At 39.5% G+C, this 23,054-nt stretch overlaps 1 protein-coding gene across 4 annotated transcripts in view; it reads right to left on the bottom strand.

Moving 5' to 3' along the window:
- PLOD2 (procollagen-lysine,2-oxoglutarate 5-dioxygenase 2) overlaps positions 1–23,054 on the bottom strand; it is a 155,828-nt gene that overhangs the window by 15,654 nt on the left and 117,120 nt on the right. For all 4 annotated transcript variants that reach the window (XM_069975398.1, XM_069975397.1, XM_069975395.1 and 1 more), the window contains 5 exons: positions 18,789–18,852; positions 17,310–17,407; positions 10,302–10,403; positions 2,127–2,252; positions 638–759 (listed from right to left, as the gene is read on the bottom strand). In XM_069975398.1, the coding sequence (XP_069831499.1) occupies positions 638–759; positions 2,127–2,252; positions 10,302–10,403; positions 17,310–17,407; positions 18,789–18,852 (512 nt within the window). The remainder of the gene's footprint in view (positions 1–637; positions 760–2,126; positions 2,253–10,301; positions 10,404–17,309; positions 17,408–18,788; positions 18,853–23,054) is intronic.

The raw sequence follows: 23,054 nt of genomic DNA, 5'->3' as shown, positions 1-23,054 counted from the left end.
TTCATACGGTGGGTATGTGAACCTTTTAGAACCCCCCCCCCCCCATCATATGCGGGGACCATAGATTCACCAGTCTGGTTCCAAAGTTTTTCAGCACCTGCCCTATAAGACGACACCCGGCGTATAAGACGACCCATGGGTTTTGATTTTCCTGGGTTAAAAAGTAGTCTTATACGCAGGAAAATATTGTAAGTACTTTGTTGTATTCTTTAAAAATATAAAACATAAACTTCAATTTTTTAAAGTTTTCTGTAATATCACAAAAAAGTACAAAAAAAAAAGCTAAAAATAATAATGTATCACAGGAAAAATGGCACATTCTTGGATAACAGACAGAGAAAACTTTATAGCTTTCAATTCTTCATGTACCACGAAAAAAAAAAGTCTAGTAAATAGCCCAGTCTGGAAGTGGTTAACCAAGTTTGACTCACCAATGATTGGAATCCTCTCCTTCTTTAACTCTTGATGAACATGACAATTGAGCCCTAACTATCATACTACTGGACAATCAAGTTTGTGCCACCAGGAGCTTAACAGATCATGATGATCAGCGTTTTCTATGCTACAGAACAACAATATGTTTGCCAACATTCAGTCTGTTACATTAATATGACAGAAGGTATTATGATTGTATTACATTCCCATGTTTCTTGCTTCTGCTTGAGTAATCATTTCTTCAGGTCCCACTACTTTTAGGTTCTTAATGACTCGCTTGGCTTCATTCCAGAATTTCTGAACATGTTTTTCATGATATACCTCCTGTAATGTAAAGCAGAAAGTTCCAGATAAACCTATATTCAACATCATTACATGAAAACAACATGAAACACAATAGAGGTAAACCTCTGGAATTTCATGTTTTGTGATAGAAATTTATCATTACCCTATTCCTGTATAAACAGTTTTTCCTCCAGCTTCTCTCTCTTCCTGTCACTGCTTACCGATTTTTTTTTAACATCTCTGGACCTATCCAGTACAGCCAGCTATCGATTTTTCTTGTATCTCTCCTTTATCTCTGAAGATCTGAAAAGTCTGGTCCCACCTAACTTGCGAACACTCTGAAAACTCTCTTCTTAATACCTTACAGTCTGGTTTCCACATTGTTTTACTCTACAGAAACTGCCCTAAAGTCTCTATTGATTGATCTCTTGACTACCACATCTAAAGCTGACCACTCTCTACTAACTCTCATACATCTCTCTGTAGTATTTGACACTGTAGACTACCAAGCCCTCTTCACTATGATAATTTTGATAGGCCTAAGGACTTTGCTCTTTCATGATTTTCCTCCTGCCTCTCTGACCACTCCTGTAGTGCAACATTTGGCGGCTCCACCTTCTCTTCCCTTTACTGTTCAGGAGTCCCCTCCTTTCTTAACTCTAGACATTCGTCACTTAGCAAACTATCAGCAAGTTTCTATGCTGTATAGCACTCAGCTATATACATCCACCTGTCACTGCTCACCAACCTGTACCTGACATTCCTATCTCTGTTTATGGCACCACCATAACCCCTAGGCAGCAAGCTTGCTCACTGTTAAATCTGCTAAAACTCTCATTGTCACTCTGATTCATTCCAGCGTTTAACTATTGCAATTCCTACTAATTGGCTTTTCTTTCTCGAAACTTTCCCCTCTCCAGTCAATCCTAAAAGCAACAGCTAGGCTCATCTCCCTGTCCGGCCACTACACCAATATCAGACAAAGTGGCGTAACGTATCATATGAATAACATATGAATAAGGAGGTGGTTTAAACAGTGTTTTTTTTTTTTTATCAAAAAGTGCACTTTTTAATTGTAACACCTACATAGTCAAACATAGTAATTCCTAAAATTGTTATTTATCTACCAATGTCAAAGAAATTTTTTGGTGCAAAATAAAGCACAAGTAAAACTACTTCAACTGCAAGTTCCAGCATCAATTTTGTTAACTACCTCCCAGTAAATCACATTCTACAAGATACATGTCCACCATAAAATTTATGAGCTTCAAATCAATCAGACTATACGGAAATCTGTATAAATTTACAAGCTGTTCAGCCAAGAAACAGACATTAAAATACTAAACAACAAGATTGTAAGATGATATGCAAAAGCCTATAAAAAAATGTTAACTCATAATACTCACACTGTTATGAATAAAGAGAGAGAGTTTTTCTTTGGGATAATCCAAGGCCAATAATCTATTGAAGAACTCTGGCAGGAAGGGAGTTGGCTGTTCAATAAACACGCCGACTGTTACCCTTGGATAGTCCTAAAAACACAAAAGGGAAACTTCATTTATTGTGACTGTGAACATAGTGTAACATTTTTACCAATAAATCTACACCTTTATGGAGTAGCCACGTATATGGTGTGGTTTACTTTATAAGAGAACACCTGCGCCCACTACTAAGCCGGGATTCTATGGTCTAGTGGCCCCTGGAGGACCACACACGCATACATATTCAAATGTGCACTCAAAGACAAATTGTAGAGCTTTCACGTGGTTTTATTAACTTTCGATCCCTATCATGGCTGAAATCAATCTTATATTTGTGGAAAAGTTTTATTCCCCATCTCTGTGTCTCTAGTTTTCTTTTATCACCTTGTTATCCACCATTAAGTTCTATAAACAAATATAGTGCTTTAGTCTTGGTCTGTCAGTAATATCAACACAAGAAGAACTGTCATACCAGCTCCAAATATTTCTTTACATATATAAATTCTCAATAAAACCTACATCCCTATTAAAGGTCAAAAGATGCTACTGAGTGATAAGTATTAGTAGCTTGAGGGAGTTTTAAGTTACATTCAAACATTCACTGTATCCACTGCAAATTAACATTTTAAATCTATTGTGTGAATGTAACCCTAAGGCATGTTCACATATACTATATGTGTTGCAGATTTTCTCCTGGTAAAATCAATGACATGTGTGAACAAATATTCAGATAAAATGTACTCCATTAAGACGATTCCACAAGCATCTGAACTTTTTCATGCTGTCTCAAACATGACACAAAAAAGTGTATGCATTACAAGCAGATTTTATAGCAGATTCACGGTGGTGAAGAAAGCTATCACAAATCCACAACATAAGGAATTTCCTCAACACTGCTGCCCTAGGCACAGCCCTATGGTACCTAGTGGCAATTACAGCCCTAATGACAGGCTTACTTTAAAGCAACATTATAGAATCAAGTATCTTTTATCCAGAGATAACACTGTTAAAGGAGAAGTCTAGCGGGGTGGGGGGGTGGGGGGTGTATATGTTCGGGCAAGGGGTGGGGTTACATTAAGAACACATATTTACCACTCACCATGCCCATGCAGCGTCCCCCTCAAGGACCTACACTGGCATTTTGCACCTCTTACTCCTTCAACATCATGACCCGGCTGATGGATACCCCGCTCAGCCAAGTAGCCACCCTTTCCTACCAGGTTGTGACATACACAAAATCTGTAAGAAAATGACCCCCAGCAGGGTCCAGGTGCCCAGTGATGCGGCTCTGCGTGGGCAAGGGGTCCGGTAGGTATACTTGCTTTATAATGTTTCCCCTATCCCCTGCAGGCACTCAATTTTTTTTAATTGCCGGATGCCTCCTTTGAGGCTTTTATAAACTTTGTATAAATAGGAAATATTATGATACCCCTATAAAGTAGTAAAATATCATATATATATATATATATATATATATATATATATATATATATATATATATTTTTTTTTTTTTTTTTTTTTTTCAAGAAGCATAGGTACTGTACATTTAAAATCACACAGTGTAGCTCCAAGTCAATCACGCTTCTGTGAAATCAACCTTTCACGTTATGAAGGAACACAGATTGTCCTTCTGTTGTGCAAATGGAACAGACAACAACCGGTAGAAATGATAGGGTTTAGCAAGACAACCCCTTTATAGGAGTGGTTCTGCAGGTGGCGATCACAGACCATTTTTCTGTTATCCTTTTTGGCTGTTTTTGCCACTTTAGCATTTTGCCATTGCTCTCACCCCTAGAGGTAACATGAGGTGGTATCTACAATCCACAGAAGTTGCTCAAGTAGTGAAGCTCATCTAGGATGGCACATTAACACCAGCTAGCAAGAAGGTTAGCCGTGTCTGTCAGCACAAGCACTGGAGGTGGGCACTATTATATATACAAATGGATAAGATGCTGGGTGCTACAAACATGCCAAAAGAGAAACAGATCACTGATCTCGGAAAGACCAACCAAAGATTACACTGCCGGCTGCTAGTTAAAGCGCTCAATGCAGTGAAATCCTAGGTGCATTGCCCCCTGGGAAACATGAATATGCAAAAAGAAGAGCCTGTGGATCCTCATTTAGGAGTCTCGAAACGCATGACTAGCCAGAAAGTGGTTTTGGTGGTTTCCCTACAGGAGCCACCTATTGGCTGGGACCTTCCCAGAGGAATAGCTGGCTAGTCCTGTGTTTTGGGACTCTTAAATTAGGCTCCACTGGCTCTTCCTTTTGCACAAACATGCCAAAACAGACTCAATAGAAAAAAAAAAGGGGGGGGGGAGGGAGGCATGTATAGAAAATATGTGCACACTGTCAGCACAGTCTCCAGAGCATAGAAGAGATACCATTAGACAGGCATGCATACCAGGAAATATGGAGAGGGCTGTGGGAGGGCAAAAACACAGCAGCAGAACTGCTACCTCATTCTTTTGTGCAAAGAGGAACAGGAGGAGCACTGCCAGAGCCCTGCAAAGTGAACTCCAGCAGGCTACTAATGCCCATGTCTCTGCTCAAACCGGACATGTGACCGTGTTTGGAGATGCCATGGAGAACATTCTTCTGCCTAAAACATCCTCCAGCAAGACCAGTTTGGCAATGGGTTAGTAATGGTGTGGGGTGGCCTTTCTTTGGTGGGCCGCACAGCCCTCCATGTGCTGCCAGAGGTAGCCTGATTGCCATTAGGTACCAGCATGAGATCCTCAGACCCACTGTGACACAATATGCAGGTGCAGTGGGCCCTGGGTTCCTCCTGATGCAGGACAATGCTAGGCCTCATGTGGCTGGAGTGTGTCAGCAGTTCTTGTATGATAGAGGCAATGATGCTATGGACTGGTGCGCCCGTTCCCTAAACCTAAATCCAATCAAGCACATCTGGGACATTATGTCTGGTTCCATCCACCAAGGCTATGTTGCACCACAGACTGTCCACAAGCTGACTGGTGCTTTTATTCATAGTATAACACACCTGGAGCATAACAAGTCAGGCACTGGTTGGTTGATTCTCAGCCACCCAGTGTCAAGGATCTTATATTTCAAGCCTACTCTGAAAAGCCTGCAAAGCGAAGCTACTGTAACACTGTATATATAATTTTAGAAGTTTCCAGTTTGTATTGTATTCTGTGCTGCCAATAGGAGTTTCCAAGTTCTAGTATTAAATTATGTAGAACTAAGTTTCATACTATAGGAAATTTAAAGGGGTTATTCAGTCTTAGAATCAACCCTAGTCTTGTCCTCAGTTGTGCTGTGGTTTTGCAGCTCAGCTCTATCAAAGGGAATGGAGCTGAACTATAATACCTGGGGACAGGTGTGGTGTTTCTGCAATAAAGTAGCTGTGTCATATCTAAAAATTCTAGATAAACCCTTTCAGGCAATTTTTACAATGTGGTATAAGTGAGTTACAACTTCAGCAAATAGAACACTAAATAAAACAATTTGCATCTACCATTGTTGTGCAGTGGTGTTATAGCACGGGAAGACATGGGGGGGGGGGGGGGGGTTGTTTACAGAAGTGCTGCTTAGTATGCGGTTCACATACAGTCTATTTTTAATAAGTTCCTGTCCAGGGAGGAGTGTGATGTGGTTTTGTCAAGCACATGTTTCAGATAGACTATGTCTGCCAAATTCTGAGGTCATAAGAAAACTCCTTTATTAGGATTATTACAGAAAGGAATTTGTTATCAGATAGATTTAGCAGTTTGGTAATTTGTCTAAGGGTGACTGCAGGAGCTCAAACAATGCAACATTTAAAAGAGCAGGGACTATATATTAAACTGTAACTAAGAAAGCTACCCTTCTAAATAAATATTGTAGAAAAGGTTGTTTGCTTGCTTTTTTGTTTGTTTGTTTCCCCCCCACCACCACCAAATATAAACACAAATCCATTACTCATCTGGAAATAAGCCTTATAAAAAAATATTATTGTATAACACAACTCAAATGGTTAATAGGAGAAAATTCTGAGCTGTATTATGTTAGGCACTATCCTTCAATGTAGTCAAGCTGCTCCCTATGCTCCATTAAATATGTATTGTTAACACATGAAACAAGGCTTTCCACATGTGCATGTCAGTTTCACAATGTCCCCAGATGTCAAATCTTCCACTTTCAATTTACATTTGCAACTTTGAGCTGTTTATATTAAAGTCAGGTTTTTTTGTTTGTTTTTTTGTTTTTTTTTTTACAGAAAAAAAGGATAACCTAGCTCTCTCTAGAATATAGCACACATTTTTTATAATTCACTGGCTGAACACCCTGTATACAATAGTGTAGTATTGAAATGCTTAGTAAAGCCAGAGCATGGCACCATATGCAAGGCTGTTTCTGTAGATGTACTACAGAAGAATGTGTCAGTGTATGAGGTTTCGGTTGAACAAAACTATGAAAATCAAGATAAACTAATACTAGACTTGTGTGGTTTATAACATAGATATAAAGACAGCTCTGCATGACTGCAAGGAACAGGTCAATGAAGGGTTGGTTAGGAGAAGATGGAAGGCCACTCTGTAGTTAGAGGCCTCCTCCCAGCATCATATGAATGGAGTAGAATGGCTCTCTTTGCCAGCCCAGCAGTTTCTCTTTTTCCTCTTATTTGCTCATTGTTCTTTATTTTACCATTATATGCACTCAAACAAAAGGGATGCCTTTATACGAGAAGGAGGTTTTGTTTATTTAGAAGTCACATTGACTGGTATCAAATTGTATATTTTCGTTTTTTGGCTTCAGGCCTCATCATGTCACCACATAACCAGTGCTGGAAACAGAATCCAAAAGTCTTATATTAATAATAAAAGATTTAAACAACATCCACTCAATAAGTGAATGTTTTTAGACTTTTAGACAGCTCTGTAGACCTTATAATGGGCCCGCCCAGAGAAGTAGGATGGAGATCACTGTCGGGGAGTAAAGTGTGGTACTGCCAGCTACTTTCACCTCATTCTAATGATCAGTAGGGATCTCAGCACTGAGACCCTGCCCAATCTAAATTTTTTAACATGTGGAAAGTTATTCTTAATGAAAAAGGACACTAACTCTAGGGCTAAAATGGTCATCTTGTCAATCACATATCATGTTAGCACTGCACACCACACCACTCAATAGTTAAAACCCATTGTGTCCCACTACAAAAAGTTCTGAGCCAATTGTTGATGTTTGTGGGTGGAAAAGCTTTGGGGTGCCATTAGGGTGATGTGCAGAACATACAGTTATAAAACAAGTAAAACAACATTTTCCTCTATTTGTAAAACACATTTAGGATAATTACTAAACTCTTTTCACAAATGTTTTTTCTTTTTTTTCCCCAAAATGAATGATACTAGACTTAGGTTTCTGGAAGGAAGATTGGCAGCAAGCACTAAAAGTGTGTCCTGGAGAATCAATTGTGAGCAGAACAGCGTAACAGTAAGCCAATTTATGAACCTTTTGTGATACAAATCACCCCTTTAATTGCGTTTTGTGGTTAAGAGACCTCATATTAAGTTTCTAATTGTAGAACCATATACATATTTGTACATAAAAGGGGTAGTCTGCTCTGAAAAGAGAAATTAAAAGCATATCATCCAAAAATGTTTCCAGTAATCTGATGGGAACATGCCATGAAGTGAGCAATTTTCCCGCAGTGTCAAAAGGTGGGGTAATGAAAGTGCATTTAATCTAGAATTGTATGGCCCCCTAACTAGACCCTTTGGCTCCTCACAAGTAAAGATAAGTTAACCAATTTGGTGCAAATTGGATTGTCTAAATTTTACAATAAAAATTTGGGATCCTTTTTGTGATTCATTTTGAATTATTTGTGTTCCTCTTCCTATACTTGGGAAGAATAAATCACACTGTGTCCAACACTTTATAATTTTATTAAACGTCAGTAAGAGGGATATTCTGCACATTCTGTGACAATATTTCAGCCACTTTTTGTCCAGCTCAAAGTAATTGGACAACTCACAGACAAGAATATTCCCTCTACAGTATTTTTCAAATGAAGTCTCTCATCTTCTGAGACCACATATAGGTGAAGTCTCGACTGACCATAGTACTTGCTGACATACGCACAGTGAACTGGGACCCACAAGCCACAATGATCAGGCATTTTGCAGGGGGTTGCATAGGATTAGGAAAAAAAAAATTGCGCATCAACTTTCTCTGGTAGTACAGCTCATCCACAATCGGGCAATGAGGCTGAATTGAAACACCGGACATATCCTTCTTTGATGATCTGGCAGTTACTGTATTTTCCAGCGTATAAAAGAGGACTGGGCGTATAAGAAGACCCCCAACTTTTCCAGTTAACATATAGAGTTTGGTATATACTTGCTGCATAAGACTATCCCTCTGCCAATGCACACCAAATAAAAATTATTACAAATCAGGCAACAGCGACATCTAAGAGGCGGAGAAGGAGGTACTGTACAGTAATACCGGTAGGATACAAGGGCGGGCCAGATGGGTGAAAGAGGTGGGTTTTTCTGGGCACAGCACTACTCTACTGTATCCCTTTTTTCCATACCCCGGAAACCTGCAGCTTGCTTTACACTTCATATGGTCACCGCAACCATGACCACAGATTTTCCAAAACGGTTCTGAAGTTTTCCAGTGCCCACCCTATAAGACGACACCCGGCATATAAGACAACCCCTGACTTTTGAGAAAATTTTCCTGGGTTAAAAAGTGGTCTTATACACAGGAAAATACTGTATGTAAAAGTATATTAAATGATTTGGCCATTAAAGCAAAAGACTCGCTTTCCTAACTGCAACAGACGTTTAACAATTTCAGTGTTTCATTAATGTTTGCAATGGTAGTTCCAAATCCATGACCTAATTTACTAGCCACTGTTTGTAAGGAATCCAGAGTAAATCATATGTTTGGAATTCAGTTTTTCCTTCCGTTTACCCCAAGTAACAGTAAACCAGTCTGGAAACCCTCTTTGTATATGACACATATAATCAGCCACCAAACATAAATATATAAGACCTCAAGCAGCAAAACACATATGCTGGTGCCAAAAAGGATTTCCAGTCTTCTCAATCATATTGTTTTGCATTTTTGACAACGCTTTGCTCTAATTACAGTTCTTGCATGTCATTTTATAAGGCTCACAATGAGCGAAGCAATGCAACAAAAACAGACATGTCATGTCTCCAGGAACCTATGACAGGAAACCATGAACTTAAAGTGGAGGATACAAAAACAACATTAAGGAACAAGATGCTGTAGCAATTTATAATTCCAAAAGCACTTCTACTGAATTAAAGTGGAACATCTGTTGGCTTCAGTCTCCAACAGATCAAGTTTTTCCATATTAATACCCTTAAGGCTCTCCCAATCCTGTAGACTTCATTTTCAACATAATTTCCTGTCCAAAAACTTAACTTGTTACTCATCGCAATCTGAAACTATTGTTAAAGGAGAATTCTGGAGAAAAATTTGTTTTTCCACCATTCTGCTTTTTTGTGTGTTTTTGAATGTAGTGTATAATAGTATAGGCAGGTTATTTTTTTTCTACAAAAGGCCACTAAAAGGCAATTCTTTGCTGACATTCATTGCAGAGTGCCACTGTGAATTTTCAGGAGGAGGTGAGCTTGCAAGAGCTGGAATGCTGACAGAAGGCTACAGGACCACCTTCAGGGAACCAAAACCAGCTCATTTAAGTCTTAAGAAAAAGTAATTTTTATCAGAAATGGTGCGGTGGACCTTAAAAATAAAAGTATAATCACACTCCTAATCCCCTGCCCTACTAGAATCTAAAATGTTCTGCAAAAAACGAAACCACCATAAGACCTCCATCACGCATACTTTTTATAGCATTTTAGAAAAATACAATGAAAAGTGGCTATACTAGACATTTTCACAATTTCACCTTAAGATCTTGGCATAGGGAGTAACTTGCAAAACTAAGAAGAGGACCCCAAAATCCAAGTGGCAGACCACACATGGGTTCCACCACTCCATTTACTATAAAGATAGCCAAAAGCCATCAGACCTCCATGATTTCTTAGTTATGCAATATCCCATGGATACTGTAGATAGGAAAAAAATAAAATTATACAGTAATCATACAGCACTTACCTCAAGTGATGATAAATCTATAGTATCCAGATCACATGTCCCACATCCTGTTTCAGGAGTCCAAATATTTGGTATGTAATTACCAAAATAGTTTAGTTGTACCTTTAAAAAAAAATAAAAATAATAAAAATGGACATTTCAGAAAGTATTTACATTTACAGTATACATTCCTTTCTACTTAAATGTTACCTTCTACACGGAAAGCTTATAAAACAAGCCACAATGAAGGAAAAATAATAATAGTAATAAAAGTATGGCTCTAGCTAGATGTCTCTAGTTGTCAATTCCTTACAAAGGTTTACAACCCATTTTATAAGGCTCCAGTTTGAATATTTTGACAACAGGTGCTTTTTTAGAGCTGCTACAAGGTTATGACCACCGTTAAAACCATTAAATGGCTTGTAAAGTTCATTTTTTACAGGGTTTGAAGGAGAGAGACAAGTTGTAGAAGTAACAGGTTTTTAAACAAACCTAAGACTACTGAGGAAAAATCTTTGGGATGGTTCCTGGGATCTAGTGTTGTAAAATGTTTCAGAACATACCACCATCCTAGAAGGAATCAGATTTATATGGGTTTAATGCTGGCAAATATGAAGGAAGAAGAAATTTGTCCCATACTTTTTAAACTGAATAATGAGACCCTCTGAAGTAGAAACAGTGTCATTTTAGAAATATGTGCTCCGTGTTCACAAACAACCACCTTTGTCTCGTTCTTTTGTGGCCGGGATAAGACCATCTAATTTGTGGGAACAAGGCCACATAACGGATGGTCAAAAGTGCTCGCATCCTTAAGACTTTCTATGTGTGTGTCTCATCTGGAAGCAATCACCGAGCGGCTGTCCAAGATTTCCTACATTAATGTGGCGATAACTAAGACTCGTTCATGCAGGATTACACAGCAGACTAAAACCATCATTGAAAGCCACATATTATTTGAAAGCTCAAATGCATAAATCAGTGTGCACATCTCAGTCATGGCCTCATGTAACAGCTGACATACCGTGGTCACCACCGGGTCACAACATTACTGAATAAGCTAGCAATTTAGGATATTTTCTACGAACATGCACATAATTTTTTTTTTTTTCCTTTTACAGTTTCTAGATCCTGCATGTTATTTTCTTCCCATTTTCCGATAATACAAATTTTTATCTCCTTTGGAGAATATTATAGGGGCAGCCATTTTACCCAAGCTGATTATAACATAATATAGATACATGCTTTACAGCAAGTCAAAGGCGGAAGGGATTGCTATGGGGAGGATAGCATTAGCTATCAGGACATGCTGGAAGTTGTAATCCACTACTATAGAATAATAAAGTATGTATTAAAGGGGTACTCCGGCCTGGAGGCTTTTTTTTATATGGCCTGGGAGGAGGTGGCTGAGGGAAACGACGTCCACTCACTTCCCCGTTTCCAGCGGCGGGTCCCGTATCGCGGCCCTCCGGTCCCCGCTGCCCGGCCGCTTCCTGGTGTCTGACGCGGGCTCGAGACGGTACGTTTCAAGTCCACTCAGCCTGTCAGTAACAGAGTCAGTTGCAGATATTGCCAGCTGTAGCATACAGCTGACAACTTTCTGCAGTGGCTGGGATTAGAGTTGTCTGACATTTAACCCTTAAGGCCCTTTTCCTAGCAACGCTCATTCACCCAGTAATTGGCCCATGCAAAAAGGGCCAGGTGATCAACCAACTTTGTCCGCCAACTCATCTTTTGTGCGGCCCGTAAAATCATTGTTATTGGACGCACATTACTCTGTTTCAATCAGTGTGGCTGATGACGGGGTATTTAAATGGCTGCATCAACAATACAGTGATTGTTTAGCCACTTAGCACACGGCAGTCAATAGTGATTGGATTATCTAAGAAGTTTTACAGAGTTAACCACAAAACTAGGTTGTTGATGGGTCAAAGGGGTATTCAACCTATGCCCTTTCACACCTTATTGTCCCAAACCCCACTGGGCTTACTCACTAATCCATTAAGTCTTTTAGACACTACTGCCATGCTTCTAGGCCACACCATTTCTCCAATGAGGTCTCCTGCCATGGCGCATACCACTCTTTCATTACTAGGCTTACCCGCCCCATCTTTTAGTTCCTGCCATAGGAAATTATGTAATGCATTGTGTGCACGCATGGTGTCTGAGCTGAACAGGAGGCTGGGCAGGAGACCTTCCCACTCCGATGTCACCATCAGAGTGGGCTTTGCTTGTGCGTACCAGGTGTCTCAGAGGAGTGAAATGAGTAAGATGGAGAGGACCAGAAGAAGAAGGGAGGGGGGGGGGGTTAAGGGTGAGTCATCCAGAAAAACACAGCAATGCCACAGGCTGCTTAGTTAAGACTATATTTCATACATGTAAAGTTAAGGGTCTGTATCTGCCTGTTAATGGTCAGTTAAACTGTGAGAGGCAATAATTTATTGCCCTATACAGCATTACAAACTAAGACTGCCATAATATAGATATTGCATCTATTTGGAAATAATGTACATCCCAAGAGATCAGGAAGCAGGAACTTTACAATACAAGTTATATCATGAAACACAAAATCCCTCTGTCATAGTAATCAGGACCTTCTTAAAAGGCTACCAGGGTAAAGAATCCAAATGAGGTCATCTTAATGTTTTATATCAATTGTACATCTCAGCATAAAATTGTAACATCCAGTGTTCTTTCCTAGAAAAGTGTTGCCTTGCCAAACAAATAATTACCCAGTAGCTGACAACAATCTGCATAAATACTGGTAAAGTTCGATTACAGGGGTGCGTCGCTTTTAGTAAGGGCATACCTACCTTACTACTAAAGGTAGTTATGGAATGGAAACCTACATTACAATAGGCACAAAATAAATAAAGATTGTAGGAATACTAGGCGACAGTCTTTGTGGAGGCTGTAAAAGAAGCCAATGTTTGTATGTAATTCAGCACACCCAGATGTAGAAGTAACTAATTCACAAAATCTTGGTAGAATTTAAAAGGAAACAAATTAGCAGGTTAGAAGAATCTAACCTGCTGATAGGTCCCTATAGTGCCGGGAACGCTAAGAAAGAAGGTATTTGTCTTACCTTTCCCCTCGGCGCCAGTCTAACACGGTTAGTCAGCGTTAACGCCACTTTGGAGCACTACCGCATCATGTGGCCTGCCCCTTCTCATGATAATCAATTAAAGGAGTTGGCCAGATGATGCGCCAATGCTCCTAAGTAGGGATGGTCCGAACAGAGTTTGGTTTGGGTTCGCACGAACCCGAACTCTCGGTAATGATTCCCGCTGTCTGCCCGCTCCATGCAGCGGGTGGATCCAGTGGGAGGACCGCCTGGAAAACTGGGATAAAGCCATAGCCATAGGCTGTATCCCAGTTTTCCAGGCGGTCCTCCCGCTGTACCCACCCGCTCCACGGAGTGGGCAGACAGCATGAATCTGATGCCGAGCGTTCGGGTTCATATGAACCCGAACCTCGGAGTGTTTGGACCATCCCTACTCCTAAGTGTTTACCCCGACTAACAGCGAGGGACCGGGACATTCTAACCTGCTGATAGTTCCTCTTTAATAAATAATTTGATATTATAGAAATTAACAACAACGATTATTTTCCACTCTATTTTTTCCATCGCTATTATTGCTTATTTCCCTTTGCTATATTAATGCTCATTATAATCCTATACAGTAAAGCCCCAATTAAATACCCTAATTCTCTTCCTTACACTTCTAAAAATTAGGACACCTATGGCAGCATCCTGCTACACAGTCAAAAAAACCTAGAACATTAAAACAACCATTTAAAAGGTACTGCATTTAATACGATTATAACGCCTTATTACCTTATGCACAGGGACTATTAAACTACTAAATCAGATGATGAGACCAAAACCGCAAACTAATGTAAGCAGGAAAGGCAGCAAATGCTTTCCAGATGACATCAGTCTGTGACAGTCTGGCCCGTCTCTTGTAAGACACTTTTTCCTCCTTTCACTGAGTTTCCTTTTTTCCGTATTACTTGACTGAACCAAATCATAAGGGAATAGAAAACCATACCCAGCAGACGTTTAACTCGACAAATACCAAGGAGGCCTGTACAGCAGTCTTGAGCGTCAGAGGTCAGAGAATTACTTATGTGAAGTCATGGGCTTCTTTCGGTGCACATAACCTCACTTAGAAGTCGAGACTGTAAACCAATCCTAAAATAACTGGTGAGTCACTCAGAGAAAGAAGGTATTTATGACACTGTGTTTCCAAATGAAAAATACATCTCACTGTTCCCTGTCTTTCATTTGCACAAGAACAAGGTACACTGTGGTTCAACGTGTTCTCAGACTTTACATTAGGGGATTTTGTTTCAGACAGCGGCTGAAGGAACGGTGCAAATCACTGACTTTCACTGCCAAACAAACATTTTTATACCAATATTACGGTTTCCTGGGTAAGTTTCAAAGACTGACAAAGAATGAATAAAGGGTCTTGGGACTCCATATACTAGATAATAGCTCAAGAAGTTGTCACCTACCAGAATAATATTTCCTTCCGAAGATCCAACTCTTCGTAGACATTCCTATTATTTTATTTTTTTTTCCCTCTCACCAGTCTACTTGATTTCTACATCTGTTCCCTATGTTTGGCAGGCACAAAAGTGTAGCTTGTGATCCAGAACTTATGTCCTGGCTTACTTTGATGGAAATGTATCATTAAATAAAGAAGCAGCTTTGCATTCATGCCACAGTGTTTCAGGAAATGTACTAATGCTATGACATTTTTCACCCCAATTAAACAGAGTGTAAGAGGGTTCAACAAGAAGATTACAAGGCCCACAACATTCTTAACAGTTTATATAGGTTTTCATATTGAAGTGGATGCTGGTAGAATGACACAATTGGTAGCCATTCCCCAAACAGCTTTTCTAGTGTTGAGCGAGCATCTCATGGTGCTTTTTAATATTCATGCTACAGAAGCTGTTTTAGTGCTCCTGAAATAATCAATTCATATAATTCCAGGAGGTCCTAAACTGTTTAAGGGTACAGTACAGTAAAAGGCAACAAAGCAGCCATACTCATATGTCCGCGATCCTCCTGATGCCCACCAGCCCTGGTCCCGCATTCAGTTACAGTTACAGCTTGATCAGCCAATTACCAGCTAATGCTTTCCAGCCATGATGGCAATTGTAGTTTTGCAACAGCTGGAGGGCCACCAGTTTGACACCCCTGGTATACAGCATCACAATTCGTTTAACCTTGATTGCCAACAATATGTATGGACAAGATTGGTCAATGAGTGGAGCCCCAGTGAAACTGTGAAGCTAACCCTTCACTGTTCCATAATGTTTCCCCAATTCCAACTGCTGGGGTCACTCTGTATAAGGTTCCTATTACACGGGACGATTATCGTGTGAAAAATCGAATTTAAACGATAATCGTTCTGTGTAATTTTAGGCAACGATCGAAAAATCGTTCGTATGTCGTTGATCGTTTATTTAGAACTGAACCTAAAATTATCGCTAATCGTTCGCTGTAATTCCACGTTCGTTCAAGTTCCGTGTTTTTTCACTAATCGTTCAGTGTAATTGCACATTGTTCATTGTTTTTCTGGGATCAGAAGGAATAAACGATCATAGTAATGATCATAATAACGATCGCACCTAACAATTATCGTTATGTGTAATATGGTGAATGATTTCAGGTTAAACGATAACCAATCTCGTTTGCAATCTTTATCGTTAGTCGTTAAAAATCACCCAGTGTAATAGGACCCTAACACAGATTGTCTTAAAGCAATTGTACACCCATTAGAGCTCAGAGACAATGGAAAATTAGAAATGAAGCCCACAAAAGGGGAAATTACAATATACAACATATAATAATGGCTGTAAATACTTCTTCCTGTGTACAGATTAACCTAAAAAGTTTGTTGAAAGGGTAGTAAACATTTAAAGGAGAACTGTAAAAATCCAGGGCATGCATGAGGGGTGGTAACAAAATAAAGAAGTGATACTTACCCATTCCTCCGGAGCACAACATCACTGCCCACAGTCTATTTTAGCTTCTGGTCCTACGACATCACAACCTGACTATGAAATGTCAGTTTGGACAGTCAGTGACTGAGGCAGGACACCTCTGCAATCACCGACTAGCTGAGTGGGTAGTTCCTGCTGGGTTCTGATGACACAGGATGCCAGGAGAAACAGGAGACTGGTGGTTGAGAGTATCTGGGTATCACTTATGTTACCACCAGCCCCCCCCCCTCATGTACACCCTAGAGTTCTATTTTTCGAGTTTTCGAGTTCTCCTTTAACCAACACAAATTGAACTTTTTAAAATACAGTGGTACCTCGGTTCTCGAACATAATTGGTCCCGGAAGGCAGTTTGAGAACCGAGCAGGAAATAATGTAAATGTGTTTAATTGGTTCCAGCAACCATCAATAATTACCTACAGAACCCATTACATTGAAAAGTGCCCAGTTTAATCACTACAGTAAATTACAGAACAGCACTATACTGCATAGTACATTATACACAAGAAACATTCAACAAAACCAGCAATTATCGTACAGTAGTCACTAACTCCTCACTCATCCTTTACTGTATAGTGCCCACCCACCCCAGCACTGTAACGGATGGGAGATGGTGGTGCACTGACTGTACTACTATTGTACTGTATATGCACTCCAGCAATCTTATACAGTACTGTACTGTACTGTACTGTATGTGAAGCCTCACCAGTGCTAAACTCACCAGGTACAACCCACCATCCATGCTCGCAAAAACATTCAGATACAGAGTACTTCAAGACTAAGTGCCCAAAAAGTGTTTGAGAACCAAAGCAAACTTTCCTTAAAAACACAGTTTGAGTTCAAAGCAGTTTGAGAACCGAACAGTTTGAGAACCGAGGTATCACTGTATATTGTTTGGTCATTTCTTTCTTTTTCTAATATGTGTTGCATTAATGTCTTTGAATTCTATCAGTTTATTTGTCTTTCATGAAGACAGATGTTTTTTCAAGTATTTAGTATTTTTCTTATCTTACCTTTGTTGGACCATTTCCATGTACCAGAACAGGCAAAGTATCATACTGTGTATTCTGTGCTCTTGCTCGCCCATTTTCAAAATGTAATACAACTTCATCTAGAAGGAAGGGTAGAGGAAGAGGTTCAAAGATTAATCCAGGTTTACTTTTAAAAGGGTTACTTACATTCAGCTTCATTGTATAAAATAATTTATTAAATTATAAAAAATATCATCATGGAGTTGTTGACATTTAGAGAATGTGAAACTTAAAGTGTATCTGTCACTAATAAAAACTTTTTACAAGTCCCAGACTGATAAGTCGAATGTGCAGGAAGACCACTGTGCTGCCATAGGCTCCTCTCACCGCTGTGTCTATGAGACTTGGAAAGCCCTGCAGACTTGAACTGGGAGTCTATCCAGGTCATGTGCCACAGAGCATGGGGGAGGGGGGGATGTTGAACATGCTAGGCATTCACTGTACTTCACACTATCAGTGGCTGCACTGGTGTCCCACTTCGGTAGCTGAGCAGGCAACTTCACATTGGGACCTTGAACAGAGGAAGTGCTGTGCTTCAGGATGAAGCTCCATGAGAATGATAGTAGCAGCAAAGGCAAGTATAGGACTTTAAAGAATACAAAGATATTCCATTTTCAGCATGTTGATCAACATTATAAATTAGATTTAGAATAAATTAGATTTAGAATAAAATAAATTTAAGGGTACAAACCCACTTGACGTATTTGCTGCGTGAATCAGTCTTAAAAATAAGCAGGCAAAAAGCAGGTTGGCTTTATACAATCGTTCTGCGTTAAAATACGCAATTGCGTATTTTTGAAGCGTGAAGCTTGTTGTTAGCAAAGCATCAGTTGTTAACAACCTGTGCGAAAAACGCATGTAGCTTCACGCTTCAAAAATACGCAATTGCGTATTTTATTGCAGAACAGTTGTATAAAGCCAACCTGCGTTTTGCCTGCTTATTTTTAAGACTGATTCACGCAGCAAATACGTCAAGTGGGTTTGTACCCTAAAAACATGTTGGTACATTCTTTTCTTTTTGCTTATTCTTCTTGGGAACACTTGCATTACTTTGAGCAGCAAAAATAGATCAAAGCTTTATTTGCAACACTAAACTTCTGTGATTTCTCAAAAACACATCCTGACTTGTTGTTTTCTACAGCCAAAATGTATTTTCATATTATATAAACCCCATCTTGCTGAATTCACTGATGGGCATGATGCCTACTTCAACAATAAGTTCCTTTTTAGACTTATGCAAGTTAGAACGAGTCTTCCCATGGATCCTTAGAACAGCTACATTTTTTTTTGTTTTATAAACAAAACTATTTTCTGGCAGTGTGAACACACCATTACTTGAATGCATAACCACAATTGTTCTTTTTTGAACCATTATAGTTTTAGTTGAAATATGCCTTGTGCCAGCATCAAACCTGCAATTACCATTTTTCTGAGATAAAAGAAAAACATGGTTTTCCTTACCCACTGCTCCATTCAGATTTTGGAAAATTCGAGACTTGTGATCCAAGGTGATGTTTATGCGGTCCTATAAAAAAAATTAATGTGAAACAACATGCTGTTAAAACAGAGTATTCTGGCATTTTTCATTTTACTGTAGTACATTGGTTACTCTCTAAAAATGTTATAACCTTGGAATTGGCAACTGAAGAAAGGCATTTGCCAAGCCTGACAAAGAGACAAATAAAAGTCTCAGAATAGAATGGAGCAACAAGAGGCTTGGCAGGTGTGTTTTAATAGATATGCCAGGGCTAAAAAAGAAATTATGTCCATTCTGTACATGTCAAATATAATCGCATGATATACATTCATATTTCTGATGAGTAACCTGAAAGTAGATTAAACCTAGGAGGAACCAAGCATTCTTAAAAATACAGGCACACTATCAAGCCTTATTTTATGGTAAATCTGTTTACCTACATAAGACTTTCCTGATACATGTGAATGGACAACTCAAAAAATATGCCTTAAGGCTTCTGCATAACTGTACCTGATGGTACATTTGCGTTAAATTCGCTTTAAGTATACCCATTGATAGAATGGTGCCGGCGTGGCGAAGCCAGTTCCACGAATTTTGGGTTATTTTTTTTGAACGGCGGCCTGGTTCCCATGTACGGTGTCCCTCTATTCACGGGTATGGGGGGGGGGGAGAGTACTAGAGGCAGGCTGGCCCACCCCTGGTGGGAGGAAACCCCGCCCCTCTATGAAGTGGCTCCATTGATTCTAATGGAGCTACATCATAGAGGGGAGGAGTTTCCTCCCACTGGGGGTCAGACGGCCTGCCTCCAGGGCTTCACCCCTGTCCCAGTAACCCTGAATAGAATGGCGCCATACACAGAAACCGGGCCCCGGTTCAAAAAAAGGGCCACAGCACCAACTTCCCCGCGCTGGCACAATTCTTTACATGGGTAAAACTTAAAGCAAATGATGATAGATTCGCTTTAACAGAACATTAGAAGGTAATTAACCCATCTCCTGAATTCATTTTAATAACTTCATCACCATTGAACTACCACCACCACTCTGGAAAATCTTTTCTCAGAACTTCATTGTACAGTTCCACATTTATTCATTCTTGAAACATATGACTATTGTCAACTGGACGTTACCATTTGTCACTTTAAAGAAACTTGTGCCTACTTTCTTGGACATTGTCAAGTATTCACAATGTCAAATGTGTAGGGCTGGCACCACTGGCAAGGGGAATTGTAAGATTCGGACATCCAATTTACTGTAAAATTTGTTATCTATTTTATTGTATATTTTCTGTTTTAATTACTAAGCAATTACAACACAGGGGTATAGGAAAAGGTGCTCGAGCATTGATGGTGTTGTAAACACCATATGGTGAGCCTCAAGGTAGAAAAGAGAGTCATAATTTGGCAACAGGAAACAAAAAAAAAAACAGTTCATTTTTATTACATAGTTTAGTTAATTCTTATTCATCCTGTTCAACTCAGACAAAAAGCACAGACACATTTATTCCTTACTTCTCATCCGCTTTTACATGAAAAGAAATTGGTGTCAAATTTAACATAATTTAATCGGCAGATGGGCTTCCCATTGGTACACTGGCCACAGAACAAAGGATGTAATGGAGGGCTGTTTACGTCTGAGAACTTGTGACTATATTGGAGAAGTGCCATTAAAAGGAAATATCTCCAATTTCAAGATGGTTCAATGTTAGAACTTAAGAGGAAATGTAGGCACTAGTTTATGTAACAAAACAAGTTACCAATTTCTTTATGATGCACCCAAATTACTTCTGCACTTAATTTCTGGACAAAAATCTCTCAGGAAAAATCAAATCACAGAAGAGTGCTGAGCAGGTTTGGGGTGCATCATCAACCACATACCTAAAATTATCAGGCAGAGAGGCACTTTTATATAAGGCAATGAGACAATTACTAAGGAATTTTACTAAGTAGAGCAAATACCAAAGGACGGATATCACTGCTTTTCATCTGACATATTACCATAATACATAGGATCGTATAGGAAAACACAACATTCATCTTCGTTTTATCAGATTTTATTTTTACTTCCATTTTAAATTCTTTACAATCTTTTACATCCAAAATTAAACTCAACTTTTCAAATTTTCTTAAGTAAAAAAGAAAAATTAGCTTAATGTATACACACCTAATAACCCCACTATCCTATGTTCCCCTCCCACATATTCAGAAATAGGAAAAGGACGTCAACAAACTCCTCCACAAATCATCAATGGTCCACAGCTTACTCAGTAGCTCATCACGTGTGAATCATCATGACTCCTTTCAAAAAATGCTTTTTAGATAGTATAATACTTTATATAAATTAGCTAGAATGTTGCAACACTTCCAATAAATGCTGTAGAGGATGTGGAATGATACCATCCTACACATTATAGGAATATACTCTACCACAAATATTCCAGATATATAATAGCTTAGGTATCATATTGTATACCTCTTGGGTCTGGAAATTCTACAACTAAACTACAAACCCATTCTAGAACTAGATCTTCTACAATTAAGAATAAAGGACATGCCAAAGCCACATATCTTTGGCTGCAGTGACCTCCATAGCTCAGATTTGGAAATATCTCCATATCGCAAAAAATGGATGACATTAAAAGAAGAATCAATCAATTCTATAGTTTCAAATATATGTTTGGGTGCAGCAACATAGGCAGCAAAAATGTGTAGCAAATTGGCAACCTTTTCTCTTTATGCTTTTACTATCTATTCACAGTACAGTCTTCCTTCCCTATTACCCTGCACAACGCTCAGCTCCTTGTTTCATGGTACCCATTGACAAGTCTTCCAGTGGTAAAGCAAGTCATATAGCCTTGGTGGCCACTCAATGCCCTTTGCAATGACATTATAGAGATAAAACATTATTAATGTAAACAAAGATCACCACAATGGCCACATAAACAGGCACAATGTATATTCAAAGAAAACACCTATAAATCTAGGATCAAATGGCTGTGTGGATGACTGTAAACCTGTCCCCACATGTAAAGCTTAAACCAAACTACACCTATATACCATGTAGACAGCCACTGTAAATAAACAATAATTCTACCATAGATTGAAAACATGAAACTTTATTTACTACAATCACAAAAAATATACATTAAAAACAAGACCTGGGGAGGTGGGAGACCATGATGCTGGGACAAGTTGCATTTGTAAAGTGCCAGTGCATCCATAATGTTGTAAACTACATAGTATAATCCATCCAGCATAAAGTTCATGTATTAACCCCTTAGCGACCCATGACGTACCTGGTACCGCCGGGACCCCGCTCTAAACGGCACTGCTCCCGGCTGCAATCTGCAGACGGGCAGTGCCTCTATTAGCCGGCGCGGGTCCAGTTACCGTGCCGGCTAATTAAGCACTTCAATGCAGCTGTCAAATCTGACAGCTGCATTAAAGGGCTTCAGACCTCACGTCCCTGGTGTCTAGTGGGACGCTGATCCCGGCTCAGCAATAGATTGCTGTGGCCTGCAGTAGGCCAAAGCAATCTATGACCGATCTAATCGATCTTTGCTGCGTATATACACAGCATTGATCTCTATGAGAGATCAGTGCTGTGTATATACAATTCCCCTAGCTGACGAAGCAAGGAGCAAAACTGCGTTGGGCGTGAGGTGGGGGGCCAGTGGACTGGAACCTGTGTGGCATACTGGTAAAGTCTACTTGTCATCCATATGTAATCATCTATACATATGTGATTCCTATCAGTGTACTGTAGCTATTGGCACTAGCACTTTAATACATGCACTTTATGCTGGATGGATTATACTATGTAGTTTACAACATCATGGATATGGATGCACTGGCACTTTACAAATACAACTTGTCCCAGCAGCATGGTCTCCCACCTCCCCAGGTCTTGTTTTTAATGTATATTTTTTGTGATTGTAGTAAATAAAAGTTTCATGTTTTCAATCTATGGTGGAATTATTGTTTATTTACAGTGGCTGTCTACATGGTATATAGGTGTAGTACAATGTATATTCATTAATACATCCAAAATATTGGAGATCAATGGGAGTCTTAAGCATTTAACTTGGTTCCCCCTGCTCCGCACCTGGTTAAAGGGGTTATCCAGTGCTACAAAAACATGGCCACTTTTGCACCTCTCCTGTCTCCAGACTCAGTTCCATTAAAGTAAATGAAACTTAATTGCAAACCACACCTGAACTGGAGACAAGAGTGGTGCAAAAAGGGGCATGTT

The sequence above is a fragment of the Dendropsophus ebraccatus genome, chromosome 6 (assembly GCF_027789765.1).
Source record: "Dendropsophus ebraccatus isolate aDenEbr1 chromosome 6, aDenEbr1.pat, whole genome shotgun sequence".
In the NCBI taxonomy this organism is placed as follows: domain Eukaryota; kingdom Metazoa; phylum Chordata; class Amphibia; order Anura; family Hylidae; genus Dendropsophus; species Dendropsophus ebraccatus.
This window is presented reverse-complemented; position numbering and strand designations above follow the sequence as displayed.